We start from the raw sequence: 17,737 nt of genomic DNA, 5'->3' as shown, positions 1-17,737 counted from the left end.
TCCACATAGATAATGTGGTTGGTGGAATGATTTGGCAACTATATTCATACAAGTAATTATCTATGAATTCATAATTAAGTTACGTTTTAGGTTAATATATATTAGAGCATTCATACGGGATGAATTAAATAATTCAAACTACCTAACTTAAATGGTAAGGAATTTTTTTTTTTTTTTTTTTTTTTTTAACTTTTAATTTGAGTTGGTTCAAATTTTCGAAATACTAATAATTTGGTTCGGGTTACAAGTTAGAACAGTTTTGTGTGGGTTACTCAACCATTCCAAAATAAGATTTTCAATCAAACTCTGCCCCATCCAATTAATCAGACTGTTTCGTGCAGATATGTTGTGAACCATATTTAGACTGTTTGGACCACCAATCCAATTAATCTGAAAATTACGGGTGAGTTAAAAGAAATTCAACTCAAACTAGCTAGATCCCTAAGTTAGCATATAAAAATGATTTAATTTTTTTAATTTAAAATAGGTTTCTAAAGTTTTAGAATTTAATAATGAGTTGAAAAAAAGAAAAAAGAAAAAATATTGAAAAGCATCTTTTGTTAGACTTACAGGTGCGTATGCTTTAATCGAACTTTGTCCGATTGAAATCGAGTTGTTATGTCCTAATCACGTCATGACTAACTCCATCACTATTTGTTAAGAATTCTATTATTATTATTTTTTAATTAAAACATAAATGATTTGTTGATTAAGAGAATCTATGATAAAGACAAACTTTATAATTTATAAATGTAATATGAAACAAACCAAATATCCTTCCATTCCATGGTTTTTATTTTTCTGTTCTCACTAGGAACGCTTTTAGTTACAACTTTCAACACAAAGAAACAAAAAGGACATGAATTTTCACCACCGTTCATAATTTACCGTCGGGATCACAATTACGAACATGGGTCTCATAGCAGTAGCACTCACAATCACATGATTGAGCATCCTGTTGGATTTTCTGGGTTGTAGTAATCAGAACTCTGCCCCATCGAATATCCCCTCCCGCCGTAGCTGTCGTAAACAGGTCGTCCGACATAGTACGGTGCCGCCGCCGCCGGTACCCCGTAGCCGTTGTATTGGTATTGGTATTGGTAACACGGCCGACCCTCGTAACATGAAGTGCAGCAAACCGAGTACGGCAGCGGTGGGTAGCCTTGAACCGGTTGCGCCACCAGTTTCGGCTTTTCCCCTTCCGCCTTCTTCTCCTCCTTCTTCTTCTCTTCCTTTTTCTCCTCTTTCTTCTCTTCTTTCTTCTCCTCCTTCTTCTCTTCTTTCTTCTTCTCCTCTTTCTTCTCCTCTTTCTTCTCTTCTTTCTTCTTCTCTTCCTTCTTCTCTTCCTTCTTCTCTTCCTTTTTCTCTTCTTTCTTCTCCTCTTTCTTTTTCTCGGGCTCTTTGATCTCGATGCTCTTAATGGATCCGTCGCCTTTGCAGCAGATTTTCTTCATGATCTTTTCAGGCGAACAGCAAACCACTTTGATTAGCACTGTCCCTTGTTTGTCATTATAAACCTGATCTCGAATTTCTAACGCAAAAAACAAAAAACCCATCAAAATAAACTACAAAAAGCTTCAAGATTTAAAACTTTTCTCTTAAACTAAAAACAGGGGAAGAACAGAGAGATTCATACGAGGGAATTTGGAAAGAACTTTCTTGACTTTCTTGTAGCAACGCTCGCATTCGAGGTCAACTTTCAACACCATAAGCACTACCTACAAGAAAAAAAAATAAGGTTTTTAGAAGAGGGAATCGAAATCAGTGTGATGGGGAAGAACAGAGTGCGGGGAAGAGGAAGAGGAAGAGGAAGAAGGAACCTTTTCTTCCATGGCGGCGGCTCAAGAGAAGAAGCTCTGATCTGAAACTGAGCTGAAATGATTCCTCTTGGTCAATTGGGAATGGGATGATTAAAAAGGAAGCGAAGCGATCTGGAAACAGAGCATATGGCTGTAAAATAAAAATGATTTGGGGGTTGTGTTTTAATTGGATGTGACCAATCACATTACGCCACGTGGACTTGTGGAGAATTAGGCGTTGAATTTCAGGCCTTCTTTTGACAAAATTGAAGTGTTTTTTCACGTCGTCCACATGTGCTGCCTTTGATTAAAAAATAATCCTTGGTTTAACGATTTTTTTTTTCGAAAAAAACAATAATAATAAAAATAAATAAATAAAATCGTCCCTATTTTTATTTAATTTAATAAAACTAAAATAATAAGAGGGACAAAATGGGAAGAGAATTAAAAAATAAAAATCGTCGTTACACCGACGCCACCGACACGACTCGTAATCATGTGCGCAAATATTACACAACGGTGAGTCATGACCGGCGGCTGGTTAATTCTGGGAGCTTCCGAAAGGTTGAGGCCAACTTGCTTATCCCTTTCCGCTCGTAATTGGTGACAAGTGCACTCTGTGGGCCCTTCTGCTTTCCACGTCAGCCTAAGGATTTCAATTTCTCTTAATTAATTTTAAATATTGAACATAATAATAATAATAATAATAATTAATTTGTTCACTAACTTCACCTTTTAATCTAATTAAAATATAGATTTAAAAAACCCTCCAATATAAGTTAAAAAGTCTCACACGATTCTTATTATAATTAAAGTGGGACAATAAATAATAAATATAATTATCTTTCAATCCCACGTCATACGAAGACGACTAAGAACTGTCCTTTTGTATTCTTGTGGAAATCCAACAGTTAATATGAAGTCATCAATATTCTATACAGCTTGTTAAATTCGTTTTTATTTAATTAAAAGTAAATAAAGACGTCAAAAATATTATATTTGATTCGCTTTTTAAAAAGAAATCATCTGTAAAGTGTAATGTAATATTTTAACATTCTTTTCGATTTTACAGTGATTCTAGTTGCATCATTCCTTATATTTAACCATTTTTACTGTACTTTAGTTATATGAATTATGTTTTTTTTTCGAATTTAACCATTTTTTTTTTAAATAACAGTATATTTGAAAAAAGCTTATGAAAGTATAAAATTTGCAACATTTTTTTATTTATATTAAATGTTTTGATAAATACGACAGTATGGGTTGGGCTGGGCTGGGCCGTGCCGTACGTGGGCCGTAAAAATTTGAGAATCAAGGTGACGAAACGACAGAGAAAGAGGACAAAACGCAAAACTTGACGGCTGTTTTTTTGGCTTTCAAAAAGCATGACTTTTCATTTCCCTTTTCACACTTCATTCTTCTTTTCTTCTTGTTCTTTTTACACACAAATTTTCTTTTAATTTTAATTTTTATACTCGTGAATTTAGTATTTATTTGCAAAATTTAATAACAGAAACTTTTTTTTAAAAAATTTATGTTATATTTCAAGAAATTGAATAAATGAAATGTGATATTAAAATTGTTGGATGATGGAAGTCTCACATGGGCTAATTTAGGGAATGATCGTGGGTTTACAAGTGAGAAATACTAACTCCATTGGTATGAGGCCTTTTGGGGAAGCCCGAAGCAATACCATTGTGGAGAGTCGTGTTCGTTTAACAAAAATTACAATAGAAATGAAAATGAAAACATAACCTATAATTAATAGGTATTTAAACTTTGAGCTTAGGTAAAATGATTTAGTAACCAAGGTCAACACGTTTTGATGAGTGTGTAGGTGGGTCCCTTGAACGAACCGAACCGGTTGAAAAAAATGGGTCTTGGGCAGGGCGACCCGAGTGGAAGGCATTGGTGTGGGTGGCTTGGGCTTGGAATCAAAAGTGTTGGTGGGTTCCATCTTCTGATCATTATGCAATTCAATCTCTATCCACCAACCCTACCTAAAATTGACCATACTTCTCCCAAATCCACGCTTTTTTTTTTTTTTTTTTTCCTTTTTAAAAAATTATCTTTTTTCTATAAATAAATAAATAAATAAATAAATAAATAAAACAATTTCTCCTATACATTATTATTATTATAATTATTGTAAAAATTATTTGACTAACATGTGACACCTTTTTTCTTTTTATATAAATTCGTACTCATTCATAAAGCAAATACCCTTTTGTTTTTTTTTTTCTTTTAATAATTATTTTTTTTCAAATATAACAAACAAAATAGCTTTTTTTTTTTTATCGTGATTTTTTTTTTTTGTTCAGATTGTTGTAAATTATCATAAGTTTTGATTTGATTTGGTTATTTGAATTAGATTTAGTCAGATTTAGTTAAATATCGGGATTTATATCGAAATTTGATATGGGAGAGTTTTGGGTGTCACATTGTATTAGTTAAATATCGGGATTTGATATCGGAATTTAGGAGAGTTTTGGGTGTCACATTGTATTTGTTGAGTGACATCTTGGTGAGAGGCATTCAGTTGGGTTTATTAGTGATTGGTTGCTACGTGGATGTAGGGGAACTTCTTCTCTCCGAACCACGTAAATATCTTGGTGTCGGTTGCTACCGTGGATGTAAGGGGAACTTCTTCTCTCTAAACCACGTAAATATCTTGGTGTCTCTTTGTGTAATTCGATTCATTGGTATTGTGAGTACATTTGTTTCGCTTTCGGCGCACAACAAAGATTACTTAACGATTAATTTATACATTAATCTAATTTAATTTTGTGCAAACCTTGATTCTATTCTAATTTAATTGTTGTGGATCATTTTTATAGCGGTTCTCCAGAATTATCTATTGATCTTAAGCGTAGTAATTATGATGAAAGTAAAGGGCAAAATTGTAATATTGAGTGAGGTAAAAGGGACATATGGGTAGGCTGCATTAAATTCCTCCACGTCAGATTTGCACGTTACCGACCTTTTAAGCCTCTTACTCCACACCTATAAAATCCACAGTTGAACAGAAACAGAGAAAAAGAAAGAGAGAAGTGAATTTGAAGCCTTCAATTGCAATCCTAAAGCTGATGGGTGAAGTAAGCAAATTTCTCTCATTCCTTTAAGGGCATACACTAATAACCCTTTTTAAAAAACATGTTTTTTTTTAACACCTTTTACAGGAAATCAAGAGGAAGGAAGAAGGTGAAGATCAAAAGAAGGAAGAAACTAAACAAGAAAAGGAGGAGCCAACTGAATCATCATCATCAGCAGCAGCAGCAACAGAAGAAGAAAAGAAACAAGACAGTAAGAAGAATGAAGAAGAGCCACCCTCTGAGATTGTTCTTAAAGTGGATATGCATTGTGAAGCCTGTGCTAGAAAAGTCGCTCGAGCCCTTAGAGGGTTCCAGGGTTAGTTTTTCTGAAACAATGTGACTGATAGTTTTGTACGGTGTATAAGAGTGTTTTGTTAAATCTTGGTTTTTGAAGGAGTGGAGAATGTGACAACGGATAGCAGAGCAGGGAAGGTGGTGGTGAAAGGGAAAGAGGCAGATCCTTTGAAAGTGTGTGAGAGATTACAGAAGAAAAGTGGGAGAAAAGTGGAGCTAATCTCGCCATTGCCTAAGCTTCCTGAACAACAACCTAAAGAAGATGAGAAACAGCCAAAGGAGGAGAAAAAGGAGGTAAAGTTATCAGTTTTGTTGGAAAGGAAACTTTCCCTTTACCCTGCATTATCATCCATTTTAAAATTTTGAGGGAAAACCCGAAAAGAAAAGCTCAAATATGACAATATTTGCTAGCGGTGGGCTTGGATTCTTACAAATGTTATAAGAGCCAAACACCGGGCGGTGTGTCAGTGAGGACGATGAGCCCCCAAGGGGTAGATTGTGAGATCTCACACCGAGAGGGAAATGAAACATTCCTTATAAGGGTGTGGAAACCTTTCCCTATAAAACCATGAGGCTGAGGGCGATATGTAATAGATTAAAACACAGTGGATTTGAGCTGTTACATCTAGGTTCTTCTCTACGTATGCCCTTGTTCTTCTCTGGGTTCATAATTGGGTCCTTTGTTGTTGAGTGATCGAATATAGGATTGAGAATTGGGAAGATGAAATGGAAAGTGAAGCAAAATTTGAAAGTTGGAAATGAAGAGAAAGAGAGAGCAGTGAATAGGAGTGGTGGTGAGTGGGAGTTGGGAGAACTGACATGAAAACAACAAAACAAAAGAAAAGGCCTGAAAATGGAGACCCCACTCCACCTTACTTCACTCTCACCCCTCTCTGTTTCTGTCTCAGCAGCTCTCTCTTGGTTCCACACACATGCACATTACAGGCCTCTTCCCGTTGCTGTAGCTCTTATTTATGGCCTCCAAAACCCTTTGACCCCACTCCCATACTTAATACCACAGACACATAGCCATCTACTCACGGGTCTTTTTTATCCTACTTTTCTTGTTTTTTCTTTTCACCCATCTGCGGGGACCCAACTTGTTTAAACAAAGACGCAAGGGAAAGAAATTCTTCTAAATTATGTCGGAGATAGAGATGGAGAATATGTTCCTCATCCTAACCTCGACCCATTAGAATTTCCAATAAACATCTAAATCTTGTTGCAGGCCACCCCCCCACCTCCAGCAGTGGTAACAGTGGTACTGCAAGTCCAGATGCATTGTGAGGCTTGTGCTCAAGGTTTAAGGAAGCGGATCAGGAAGATCAAAGGTACAGTTTTTTTCTTTTCTGATACTTTAATGAGAAGAACATGTAAGAAAAATGGAGGTTGTTTTGGCTGCAGGTGTAGAGTCCGTGGAAACAGAACTGTCCAACAATAGGGTGATCGTAAAAGGGGTTATGGATGCTACGACGCTGGTCAACGAGGTCTCGAAGAGAACCAGAAAGCCAGCTTCCATAGTAGTGCAGGAAGAAGAAAAGAAGGAAGAGGAGAAGAAGGAAGAGGAAAAACCAGCAACTGAAGAGAAACCAGAGGAGAAGAAAGAGACACAGGAAGAAGATGATAAGAAGTTTGATATCAAAAGGTTTGAGCATTGGCCAACCAAACACTACACTGAGTACGCATATTATTACCCTGAACGGATTTTCAGCGATGAGAACCCCAATGGCTGTTCAATAATGTAGTATCTCACTGCACTTCCATTTTGTAGTTTGGCTGAATTTGCCGTTTTGTATCTTCTGAGATACGTGTATCCGTGTTAATGTATGTGATGTTAATGGGTAATGGTAATCTCTCCAATGGTTTCACATTTTCAACTCTATTCTACTAGAACACAACGGTTTAATATTTTGGTATAACAGCTTAATCCCACCGTTAGCAGATATATCCTTTGGGCTTTCCCTTTCGAGTTTTCTCTCAAAGTTTTTAGTATCCGTCTGCTAGAGAGAGGTTTCCACATTCTTATAAAGAATACTTCGTTCTCCTCTCCAACAATTGATGAGAGCCTCATGGGTTAAGACTATGTTGGCATCCCGAATAGATTGGTTCACTAGCAAAAGCTACATGATAGGTAGAAAGGGAGTGAAATGAAAGATCCTACGACAATGATGGGAAAAAGGTTGCTAAATGGTTAAAATGCATGTCAGATCAAAAAGAGATGTCATCATGTAAGGTAGAGTCTTGAAGAACGATCCATTCAGACGTCCTGGTTAATTCAGAAGTGTTAAAATGAAATGGCATCAACACCATATAAAGCTACAGTAAGGAAAAATGGGTTTAGATTTTGAATTTCTTTCACACAGGATATGCCTATACTACATTATCTCTGCAACGATTTATAGAGGACAACGGTTACGTACTTTGCTAGAAACCGGTGAGTCATCCCGAGTGCCACGACAGATGGACCGCCCCTTTCCTTCTGCATATAAAGATGATTCAGCATAACATGCTGAGGTCTTGACAAAGGAGGCAAAATCTCATTGTATGGGCAAGGCATGTCAAGCAACGTGGATTTCAAGTGAGGAGGAGCCAATGGTGGCTCCTTTGAAAAATCTTCAGATCCAAGCTGCAAACTGCTGTAACTCGACTCCGGGGATTGAGGAGGTTCGAAGCTAGAAATGCTTTCAATGTCTTCTGGGACGTAGTCCTACAACAGTAAAATCAGCTATGGTAATAGCTTGTCCTACTTCCATTCATAAGCAGTGGTGTGCAAAAAAGAGATGTTTTTACCTGCAAGTCCAAGATATTGTAAGCATTGCCGGAATCATCTTGAGCCCAAGGTAAGTCAGGAGCATATCTCCATTGTCCATCAGCAATAAACCTATACTGGTAAACACCAGAAGGCAGTACCTTCACAATCGTGAAGTCCTTCCCAGATCTCTGCAAGGGTATTCTGATCAAGAACAAGACATTAGGTATCAGATGGCGGTCGATTAAGTACGAACCGAATAACAAATCAAGATAAGAGAGCAACAAACTTCATTTTCCAGTTATCCCAAGATCCCTCAACAGCTACTTCCTTGCCTCCATGACTCCACGTTATCATTGTTGGGATTCCTTGTTCAGTGCTAACATCATCAACCCATGAACTGTTATTCATCCAAGACTGGCTTGTGTTGTGCACCTCATCAGGTCTTGGCAGTGGAACAACTGGTACCTGTAAGAAGATAGAACTCGAATCATGGATATCACAGAATATTCCACAAGACTAACCTACAGTAATATCAATGATAAGAACTAAAGAAGAACATTGATGTAAACTTTCTAGGCATTCAAAGTGAATTACAAGCTACACAAGTTCAAAGAAAATCAATTTTCTATCAAGATTCCAATGAGAAAATGAAAGAAAGAGGCAATCGATCGAATTTGCACAAAGAATTGTAGTAATAATAGTCCTGTAGATTCACCAAATTGTCAATTTATTCATGTTGGACTTAAATCAAACATGTACTGTGCAGGAAAAGTAAGGACACGAAAAGGGCAAGATTCCCCGCAGAAGCTTAGCGGAAAAGGAAACAAAAGGCATTTCCAATTATACAGATATCAATTTCATCGAACCAGAAACGCAAGTAAAGGCAAAGTGAAGGGAACTAACTTGAGGAGTGAACATCAATGGAGATGGAATGGCGCGAGGACTACGAGGAGGGGAATGACCCATTAGCTCAGCAGGCGGATCGCCGGTGTGGTAGCCACGGTGGGAATCGGGCGGTGCCGCCAGGCCATCCGGCAGACTCCCCTGACCACCACCACCACCGACTTCCTCATCTTCTTCTTCTTCTTCCGCCCCAGATGGGTTGCCATCCTCATCTTCTCTCCCGTTCACATTCCCCATTAATACGAACAAGGATAAATGGAAAGCAAATTAAAAAAAAAAAAAAACAAACAAACAAACAAACAAACCCACTTGTAGAATCGTTTGTGGGGGGACGAAAAAGAAAGAAAATGGGGGGAAAACGATTCTCCACAGAAAAAGAAAGAACAAAATAAAAATCAAGCGATTAGGGACCACATCAAAGAGAAACCCTCGAAGGCCTATGCTTCATAGTTCATGTTACAGAATTGGAAGGAAAATGAAAAGGAGAAAAACTGTGAAACAGAGTGAAGAAAAGATTAATGTTCTGTCCGATGAGTTAGGAAGATCGAATGGTGGCCCAATGATGATGGGGTATAAGGATAACAGGAATCATCTTCACGGCATGGTTGACTAAGTCCTGAATCTGATCCCACGCCTCGCTTCCCCCCCCCCCCCCCCCCCCTCTCTCTCTCTCATGCTTTCTTTCCCCCTCTCATCGTGTATGGCACGTTCTAACTTCCCTCTCAGCGACAGTAATATTTCCCATTTTCCTTCATTTTACTCATCAAAATTGCATCTTTCTACGTTGGACCCAATCAATTTTCCAGTGTCTTTTGTTTTTTCCCCCATAATAATTTTTCTTTTTTTGGTGGGGTTTTGGGAATTTACCCTCTTTTGGAATTTGGTTTATGGGAACTGTTTGTAGTTAAATTATTTTTATGGGTTCTTTGCAAAAAATAAAGCAAAAAGTTCACAGCTTTTTAAAACCTGAGTTATTAATAGAAAATTGAAAGGACAAACCATGAAATTCAGAGCATAGAGAGAAATCACAATCACAGAGCAATGTGTATTAGAACAACCAACGATCAGACAATACAGCTTACAGTACAAGACAATTTCAGCTGCTGCTAATTCCACACGACACGATGAAGAACGTCAATTATTGATAAGAGTGAACGAGGCAAGCGTGGATTGATAAGCACTTCCAAAGGAGTTGCTTTCATATCAACGGCGGCATCATTTGGGCGTTGATACATCAAAGGCAAAATAAGGTGTACCATTTGGAGCCCCCCATACACATTCCGGGGCACGCTCTTCTTCCTCCCCCAAAAGGGATTAGTTCAAATTGTTGACCCTTCCCATCAAAATCTTTGTGGGTTGTCAAAAATATCTAGCGTTTAAATTCAACCACATTTTTTTTGTGGTTTCCATGATCAAACTAGAAGTTACGAACCATGCATAGCACTGAATAGGGAGCCGCCGAATACACCAGCTACACCTAACATGTGAAATGACTGCATAAGGATCACTGCGACCCCCTTTGTGAGGAGGCACCCCTTCTCCCGAAGTTATGGTGCTATTTTACCCAGTTTCTGAGAGAGGTTGTCTCGCGCCCCTAGGTATTCTCTACCTACCCACCTATGTCAGTTTCGAGTATAGGTAAAAGTTCGAAAAAGATAAATACAATTATAAGAACTTCAAAATTAAGGAGAAATTCAAAGTTGGGTCATTTTTAAAAAATTATGAAAAACACTTGAGTGAGTACAAAAATAATTGAGAAGTAGGTATTATGATCAGGTTGCACGTAATTGTCAACCACCACCAAACCATGGCTCTGTTCGTCTTTTCCTCCATTCCAAAGTTGGTGGTTTTGGACCCTTCGGTGCGGCGGTGCTGGTGAGTTTTTGGAAAAGAAAAACGGATGAAAGTTATAAGAAGAACACAAATTAAGAGGGTCGTCAGAAAAGCAATCCGTCAGTGACCACCATAAGAAGTAATGTCTTGTCAGTGACTAATTTTTGGATCTTAAAATTAATTTTAGAACTAATAAATTTGAGATTTAAATTAAAATAATTTCAAAAAATGTAATTATCTTATACAATCTAATTAAATCTAATTTACTTAATATTGCAATGACGAATGCTTCTTGAGGTTCAAGGAAATGGCTGATTCAGAATCGGAGACGACGATCCCTCGTCCAATCGATATAGGGAGACGGCAGACGTTGGATCTCGGAAATGGAAGCGAAATCGTCTACATTACTATGTTCGTGCCCTCCGATCAGGCTTGGACGTGGTTCGATTTCCTCAACCAACACATTCCATGGACCAGGCCGACCATTCGCGTCTCCGGTCGCTCCGTCGTTCAGGTCTTCCCCGTTTTCGATTCTGTTCTCGTTTCTGTTTGTTCTCAAACTAATTAGAACTTGAAGATTTAGTAAATTGGCCCTTGGTTTTGTTGGATGATGTTCCTTGTTTCCCGCCATTCTTAGAATTGGGGATTTACGTTCTTTCTGAAGTTTTCATAAACTTATGCAGCCTAGAGATACTTGCTACGTTGCGATCCCTGGATTGACCGCATCGATTCATCTCTAGCATCTTTTCTAGAGAATTATCTTCAAACTCTCCTTCTTCGATCCTATTTTCTTTCCGAAACCTCCCACATACTTTACTCTTATGTACGAATCTTTGCAAGGAAGATCTTGTGGAGTACGAAGAACTTCTACATTGTTGAAATACTTTCTTATTAGTTCGAGCTTTAGAATCGTTGAAAGGCTACACTCAACGAGATTGGATGCATTCAGTCCCTAAGCGCCTAAGGGCAGAGGCAACCTGCATCCACCTTTACTTTCAGGCACGTTGTTGTTCATCAATTTTGAAGTTTATCATATGAATATCTTTCATTTTCTGGTTGTTCATGGTTCGGATAATATGAAGTGAGAAATTAAAAAATTAGTCATGAAAAGCGAACTTTATATATGACCCGGCACATTTCAAGGTACATCGTAGATATGTTTCTTAACTGCTCTAGTGGTTAATTTCTACAAGCCTTTGGATTTACCATCATGAAACTGGGTCTGTCCATATAGAGATACAGTGTAAGGATCAGTAAAACCAGATCTTCCTTTCCACCATCTCTCCAAGGAAGGAATATGCACCATTAATCAAAGAAATTCATCACTACATTATTTCGAGTTCAATCAATGTATCAGAAAGCCCACTGCCATACTTCCGTAACTCAGATTCAATAGTTTTAGCCGCCCCTTTGCTTTTTGACACAGGCACTTGAAGATTCACATGGAAAGATCCTTTCCTAATTGGCTCAACAGCTTCAGTCATCAAGGATTGCTGCTTGATGTAGTTGTATAGCTGTTGATGAAATGGCTGGTCCAAGGAATAGCAATTTTGGCCTCCTTGATGAGCCGATGATGATCGGGACGACAATGAGCTCTCTCTTTTGCAGAAATGTGGAAGAGATGAATAATCCATTATCTACAACAAACAGAGAATCCCATTATTTGATTATTGTATGTATTCTCCCCACTTGCATTTAACATTACTTTTCCCACTCTTAATTTTTTATCAATAGCATATATACCTTGCTTTATACACTCGGTATGACATACTATTCGACTATATTTGTAATAATTCAAGCCCACCACTAACAGATATTGTCCGCTTTGGCTCGTTACGTATCACCATCAACCTCACGGTTCTAAAAACCTTGAGGAGAAGCCCAAAAAGGCTCCAAAGAGGACTATCTGCTAGCGGTGAATTTGGGCTGTTACAATATTCTAGCTTCCATTGTCAAACCCTTTTGTATTAAACAAAAACATGTGGTGGTCCATTTCATTGACATTCTTTAAATAATGCAGGGCTTACCTTCAGCAGCTCATCTCTCCCACAACCTGGTAACACCTGAATTTTTCTCTTTGTCCTTTCATGTAACAGAGGCTTGACAACCTGCAGAGTATCAAAAGGATTATATGACTTTACACATCAGAAAAGTGTTCAACCACAATCTCTTCAATGGTTTACCTTCCAACAGGATGAAAAAACGTAAGGTGCATTTACAATATAGTAAGCAGTCGTCCTCTCAGGGTAGTTCAGATCATCAATGGTTGATAAAATTGTCAATAACTGCAGGAACATAAACAGGAGCGCGGTTGAATGAACGAACGAACGACGTAGAGATTCGTCCTAAATTGCATATTTAAGGTATCAAAACACATCATAAAGTCTTCTTTCCAGTTTGCTGTAGTTTTGTTTATTATGGAGAATATGTCCTTCACCATTATGGTCTTGCTTTAAAATAATGGTCAGAAAGAAATTCCTCTAAACAATGCTTCGAATCTTTTCTTTTCCTCAAAATTGTGGGGCTGGGATTCAAACCGACAAGAATCCTCCAATTCAAGGAAAGAAAATAACTTCGTGATCTTATCGTGTGGATTTGTCGTTAATTTGGAAAAATTAGAACCACAAGAAATGGAATCAGATTTACATGGAGAAATTTCACCTGTACTGGCAAATATTGGAGAAAATTGCAGGAAAAGAGAGTACCTTTACATTGCCAAGGGCTGATAGCTTCAGACCAGTCATATCTAAGATCTTCACGCAGGTGGTGATAGACCGTCCATACTTTTTTGATGCCGAAGGCTACAGCAAAAAGCGTACGTGTTAATGATACTGAATAAAGGAGGTTCGATTGAATTCCAGAATTTGGTAACTCACCAGAACAACACGATCCCGATACTCGTTGATTTGTATGTGTGACTGCACGTAGTCGTTCACCTGTGTGCAGATCAAATTTCTCACTGATTTTTGAAGTACAGATTTTCAAATTCACAAAAAGGGTCAATTATTCATATGGAATATTGACAAACTGAACCTGAATACTTACATTTGCTTTGTCTAATGTGCTGAGCCCAACGCCGATGGCAAATACAGGAAGGCCCTGACGTGAAACAGAACAAGATTCAGGTCAGCATATGATCATCTTATTAGAACAAGGCAGTCTAGAATGATAGGGAAATGTTTGTGTGAAATCATAGGTAGGTTGGGAGGATAACAAAACATTTTTTATAAGGGTGTGGAAACCTCTACCTATCATACGCGTTTTAAAAACCTTGAGTGAAAGCCCAAACAAGACAATATTTGCTAGCGATGGGCTTGAACTATTATAAATGGTATCAAAACCAGATACTGGATTATATGCCAGCAAGGAAGCTGGGCCTCGAAGTGGGGTGGATTGTGAAATCCCACCGGAGAATAAAACATATTTTAAAAGGGTGTGGAAACCTCTCTTAGTAGACGCGTTTTAAAATTCTTGAGGGAAAACCAAAGAACAATATCTGCTAAAGGTGGGTTTGATCCGTTACAGTTTGATTCATTGATTCAAAATATGATTGCTGGTTAATTGAGATAGACATTGATGAACAAAATCAGACCTCTTTTGAGTAACCCGAAAGTCCCACAAGCTGTGAATCTCTCACTGCTCTGTAGACATCAGCAGGAAATATTGGCTTCTGCAGACGATAAAATGATATCAACAAAAAGAATTGAGGGCCATCGCAGTGAATGAACAGTTCAAACATTTACCCTTAATATCTTGTCAATCTCATTTTCCACCCTCCATTTTAAGCAGTCCACCAGCTGAACACCAGAGGGGCTATCTTAGTAATAATGCATATGACAGTTTGATGTTTACAGAAGTTGAACAAAAACATGTTTCTAACCATTTTATGGGCTTTGCTGACATCGTATTCACGTGCCTTTAGGAAACGCTCCAGCGTTTCCGTCAAGAATCCTTGATGAAGATTCTGCAAATAAATCATTCAATGTCATTTACATGAACTAACTGCATTTTGATCTCTTAGAACTTGTTATCAGAAACAGGAGATGGCAAACCTGAAAGGATTTCTTCAATGGCTGATCAACTGCAGTGTCCCAAATCAAAAAAAAAAACAAAGATCAAATGAGAATTAGCGAATGAAATTGAAGCAAGAAAACAGAGTTGATGAACTGACCTTGATCCATCAAAGCTCTGAGTTTCTTGATCGCTTCCTGAGAATTGATACCCATTTCTGTTTGCAGGACTCAAAACTCAAGTACGAGAATGACGATGCTTGAATGCGACAGTCAGTGTTAGAAGAAGGGTCCGGACAAGAAAGGGAACCTAAGATCTTGCAAGTCACAATCTTTGGGGGCCAAGGTGGTGTTTAAATACTAAAGGGGTCGCACACCGACTCAACGCTTCTCCATGACTCTGTCCATCTCAAATGCTGTGGAACTGACGCAAAAGTGAGTGTCTTTTGCCTGGACTGGGAAAAGTAAAAAAGGTATGTCGGAATCTCAAATAACCCATAAAAAAATGAACCGAAGAAGAGGAAAAAGAAGGCAACATTCTGAATGGGTTCTTCGTGTTTGTTTCCAGTTTTCCCTTTCGTTTTCTTTTTTCAAGATTCTCCACTAATAAATATAGACCACAAACATTCAATCCTGGTCGTCCAACTGGTCCTTACATAAACCCTTTACCATTTGATTCCCAAACCCTGTTGCCAGTTAACTTTCATCAAAACAAAATGCCAATTCCCTTAATTGTTGGATCCTTAAGTCTGGAAAATTGATTGCTTTTGTTGAAAAATGAGTTCTTTGTGATTCTTGGATTCTCGAGTTAATTAGGGACGTTGATTCGTGAATAATTTGTGCTTCACCTGTATTCGGGTAATGACTTCTTTGGATGTAAGTTTTGTTCGGTAGACTTTGAGACCTTTTTTAGCTTCACGGTGGACCTCATAGTTTCAAGTAAGCAAAACCTTTGAGTTTCGCTATCAAACCATAATATTCTTTATAGACATTTTTATCATGTCTAGAAATCATATGCCGACACGTTTTTGCCAACCAAAAGATAGATAGAGACTACTTCAACATCTCCTATCAACCGTTTAGCCATTTTTTTCAATACCCCTTCAAAAAATGCACTGACGTTCGAGGTTCGAGGATCTAAACAAGCAAAAAAAAAAAAAAAAAAATGCACATTAGTGACGAAAAGGTGAACTAAGCTAATATACACAAAATATCTTTTACTTTTGAGCTCTATAAATCAAGAATGTATTTATGTTATGAATGTATTTCTGTTATAAAGGTATGCTTCGAAATGATTTTAAAAGGTTTAAACCTGACTTTTACCTTATTCAAAATTATTTCAAAATATATTTTTAATTATTTAAAATAAAATTTACGTTGAATAATTTTAATACGAGAATAATTTTGACCCTTTCAAAATCATTTTTAAATATCAATTTTTTATTATTATTATTGTATGATAGCAAAACAATGGGCAAACATGTAATAACTTAGATTTTTTCCTTTTTTTGTTAATAATATTTTCTTATCTCTTACAATATTATATAAACTAATTTGTAAAGAGATATAATGATGATATTTAATATAGTTTCCTTTAAAGGCACTTTACTATAAATAAAAACAAACGAATTCACATATTCCATTTTCTTATGCCAAACATTAAAATAACAAAATAATAATAAATAAATAAAACTTAAAAAGTTATAGCTTTTAAAATTAAAATGTTCTTTTTACGACAAAGAAATAAAAAAATAATACAAATATGCAATAAAAAAAAATGCAATATTTAGACCTACAAAAGTAGACCGAACCGAAAGGTTCCTCTAAAGCTATATACATAACCAAGTGGTTTAGGTACACAAACACTTTTGAAAGGATTGGTAAATGAGGCCTATGAATCTCATCCATTTTTTTATAAACCCGATTAAGGGAATAATTCAATCGCTTCATATTTATAATTTTCCTTTTAATACAAAGAAATAAAAAATAAATTAAAATTAATATATGTCAATTGGCTACATATACGTATTAAAATAAGTGAATAATTTGTTATTCCATACACAGTATTCAATAGTTGACATAAAATGAGAATACGATGGGTACATCTTTTTATAATTTGTTCTTGTGAGTCACGGTTCCTTTCTGATTTGTGTTATAATCTCTCTCTGAGCTTTTTATCTATTTATTTTTTATTTATTTATGAAATACATTCATTAATAATTAAAAATAAGTTATTCCGATATGAATTACTAAAATATTGAAATAAGATAAGATTAATAAATTTGTAAATTATTATGAATTAAATTGTCAAAGATTTAGGGAAAAATAATTCGAAATTTAATTCTTTAATATATTGGGCCGGGTCAAACGATTCCTTTCCAGTTGGGCTTCACGAAAGGCCCACTTAATGGGCCGGTAGTTTCAGCATGGGCTTTTACAAATATCTTTTTGGGGCCAAGCGTATATTGTTCTACATTTTAATTTGGACCCTATTATTTAAAAAATTACAATTTAAAAATATTAATACAAAAAAGAACTTAAATTAAAGAATAATAAAGGATATATATATATATATTAAACATTAAATCATTACATTGACTTAAAAAATATCGAAATATTAAAAACGGCAATTATTCGGATATTCCAATGGTATTTTGGCACCATGTCAACTTTGACACCCACCTACACCTATGTATCCCATATATTTCCTTTTAGCTTATAAATTTTGGTACGCCACCTTATAAATAATATATATAAAAAAAAACTATTTTCTAAATTATTTATAAAAAAAAAAAAAAAAAAAACATTACCATATATTTTGTTTAATTAAAATGTCCTTTTCCAAGAAATAAATTAGTCTCTAAAATTTTAAATTAAAAAAATTTAATTCAAATAGCTACAGATAAAATCATTTAAATATTAAATTGAAATAACTCTTTAATTTATTCGTAATAATTTTTTATCTGTGTTAATCTTCATTCACGGGACTAAATTTAATTTTTGTCGTATTAAAATATAATTTTTAGCAATTTTTTGACATTTTTGACGTATTAG

The 17,737-nt window shown here is 36.3% G+C and overlaps 4 protein-coding genes and 1 non-coding gene across 9 annotated transcripts; 2 read left to right on the top strand and 3 right to left on the bottom strand.

Moving 5' to 3' along the window:
• Positions 1–758: 758 nt before the first annotated feature.
• Positions 759–1,972, bottom strand: LOC111782333 (uncharacterized). The gene is made up of 3 exons (XM_023663197.2): positions 1,821–1,972; positions 1,637–1,718; positions 759–1,531 (listed from the first exon to the last, which is right to left on the bottom strand). The coding sequence occupies exons 1-3, from the start codon at positions 1,830–1,832 to the stop codon at positions 939–941; spliced, it is 687 nt and encodes a 228-aa protein (XP_023518965.2). The 5' UTR covers positions 1,833–1,972; the 3' UTR covers positions 759–938.
• Positions 1,973–4,744: 2,772 nt separating this feature from the next.
• LOC111780968 (heavy metal-associated isoprenylated plant protein 8) lies at positions 4,745–7,062 on the top strand. The gene is made up of 5 exons (XM_023661349.2): positions 4,745–4,894; positions 4,979–5,207; positions 5,286–5,479; positions 6,414–6,516; positions 6,590–7,062. The coding sequence occupies exons 1-5, from the start codon at positions 4,886–4,888 to the stop codon at positions 6,928–6,930; spliced, it is 876 nt and encodes a 291-aa protein (XP_023517117.2). The 5' UTR covers positions 4,745–4,885; the 3' UTR covers positions 6,931–7,062.
• A 352-nt stretch (positions 7,063–7,414) lies between these two features.
• LOC111781145 (SNF1-related protein kinase regulatory subunit beta-2) lies at positions 7,415–9,491 on the bottom strand. The gene is made up of 4 exons (XM_023661592.2): positions 8,841–9,491; positions 8,224–8,402; positions 7,976–8,138; positions 7,415–7,892 (listed from the first exon to the last, which is right to left on the bottom strand). The coding sequence occupies exons 1-4, from the start codon at positions 9,075–9,077 to the stop codon at positions 7,566–7,568; spliced, it is 906 nt and encodes a 301-aa protein (XP_023517360.1). The 5' UTR covers positions 9,078–9,491; the 3' UTR covers positions 7,415–7,565.
• A 1,222-nt stretch (positions 9,492–10,713) lies between these two features.
• On the top strand, positions 10,714–15,477 carry LOC111781483 (uncharacterized). Of its 4 annotated transcripts, XR_015414476.1 has the most exons (7): positions 10,714–11,187; positions 11,514–11,672; positions 12,100–12,345; positions 12,694–12,877; positions 12,965–13,798; positions 14,708–14,830; positions 14,912–15,477. It is a non-coding gene; the product is annotated as an uncharacterized LOC111781483 (transcript). The 4 variants fall into 4 exon arrangements; XR_015414474.1 differs by having other exon boundaries at positions 10,716–11,187; positions 12,694–12,882; positions 12,965–14,830; XR_015414473.1 differs by having other exon boundaries at positions 10,721–11,187; positions 12,965–14,830.
• Positions 11,771–14,986, bottom strand: LOC111781482 (phosphatidylinositol/phosphatidylcholine transfer protein SFH9). 2 transcript variants are annotated; one of them, XM_023662101.2, is made up of 11 exons: positions 14,845–14,986; positions 14,726–14,754; positions 14,554–14,637; positions 14,417–14,470; positions 14,266–14,343; positions 13,719–13,772; positions 13,550–13,609; positions 13,379–13,474; positions 12,857–12,958; positions 12,701–12,781; positions 11,771–12,310 (listed from the first exon to the last, which is right to left on the bottom strand). In XM_023662101.2, exons 1-11 carry the CDS (start codon positions 14,897–14,899, stop codon positions 11,999–12,001), a joined length of 1,005 nt encoding a protein of 334 aa, XP_023517869.2. In that variant the 5' UTR covers positions 14,900–14,986; the 3' UTR covers positions 11,771–11,998. The 2 variants fall into 2 exon arrangements, with proteins under 2 accessions (XP_023517869.2, XP_086976280.1); XM_087120154.1 differs by lacking the exons at positions 13,719–13,772; positions 14,266–14,343; positions 14,417–14,470; ... (1 more) ...; positions 14,726–14,754; positions 14,845–14,986 and having other exon boundaries at positions 13,550–13,588.
• Positions 15,478–17,737: the final 2,260 nt, after the last annotated feature.

This window comes from Cucurbita pepo, chromosome 19, assembly GCF_057944985.1.
Source record: "Cucurbita pepo subsp. pepo isolate OVF chromosome 19, ASM5794498v1, whole genome shotgun sequence".
NCBI lineage: Eukaryota > Viridiplantae > Streptophyta > Magnoliopsida > Cucurbitales > Cucurbitaceae > Cucurbita > Cucurbita pepo.
The sequence above is the reverse complement of the archived record's forward strand: the minus strand, read 5'-3'. Positions and strand labels throughout refer to the sequence as shown.

Coding starts and splice junctions, on each gene's coding strand:
- LOC111782333 (XM_023663197.2), bottom strand. Junction 1,532..1,636: donor AGTTCTTTCCAAATTCCCTC/GTATGAATCTCT, acceptor TTTTTGCGTTAG/AAATTCGAGATCAGGTTTAT.
- LOC111780968 (XM_023661349.2), top strand. Junction 5,208..5,285: donor AGCCCTTAGAGGGTTCCAGG/GTTAGTTTTTCT, acceptor TGGTTTTTGAAG/GAGTGGAGAATGTGACAACG. Junction 5,480..6,413: donor CAAAGGAGGAGAAAAAGGAG/GTAAAGTTATCA, acceptor ATCTTGTTGCAG/GCCACCCCCCCACCTCCAGC.
- LOC111781145 (XM_023661592.2), bottom strand. CDS start 9,077: ATGGGGAATGTGAACGGGAGAGAAGATGAGGATGGCAACCCATCTGGG. Junction 8,403..8,840: donor CATTGATGTTCACTCCTCAA/GTTAGTTCCCTT, acceptor ATCTTCTTACAG/GTACCAGTTGTTCCACTGCC. Junction 8,139..8,223: donor TGGGATAACTGGAAAATGAA/GTTTGTTGCTCT, acceptor GTTCTTGATCAG/AATACCCTTGCAGAGATCTG.
- LOC111781482 (XM_023662101.2), bottom strand. CDS start 14,899: ATGGGTATCAATTCTCAGGAAGCGATCAAGAAACTCAGAGCTTTGATG. Junction 12,782..12,856: donor TTTTTTCATCCTGTTGGAAG/GTAAACCATTGA, acceptor GATACTCTGCAG/GTTGTCAAGCCTCTGTTACA. Junction 12,311..12,700: donor GGAGAGATGAGCTGCTGAAG/GTAAGCCCTGCA, acceptor TGTTTGTTGTAG/ATAATGGATTATTCATCTCT.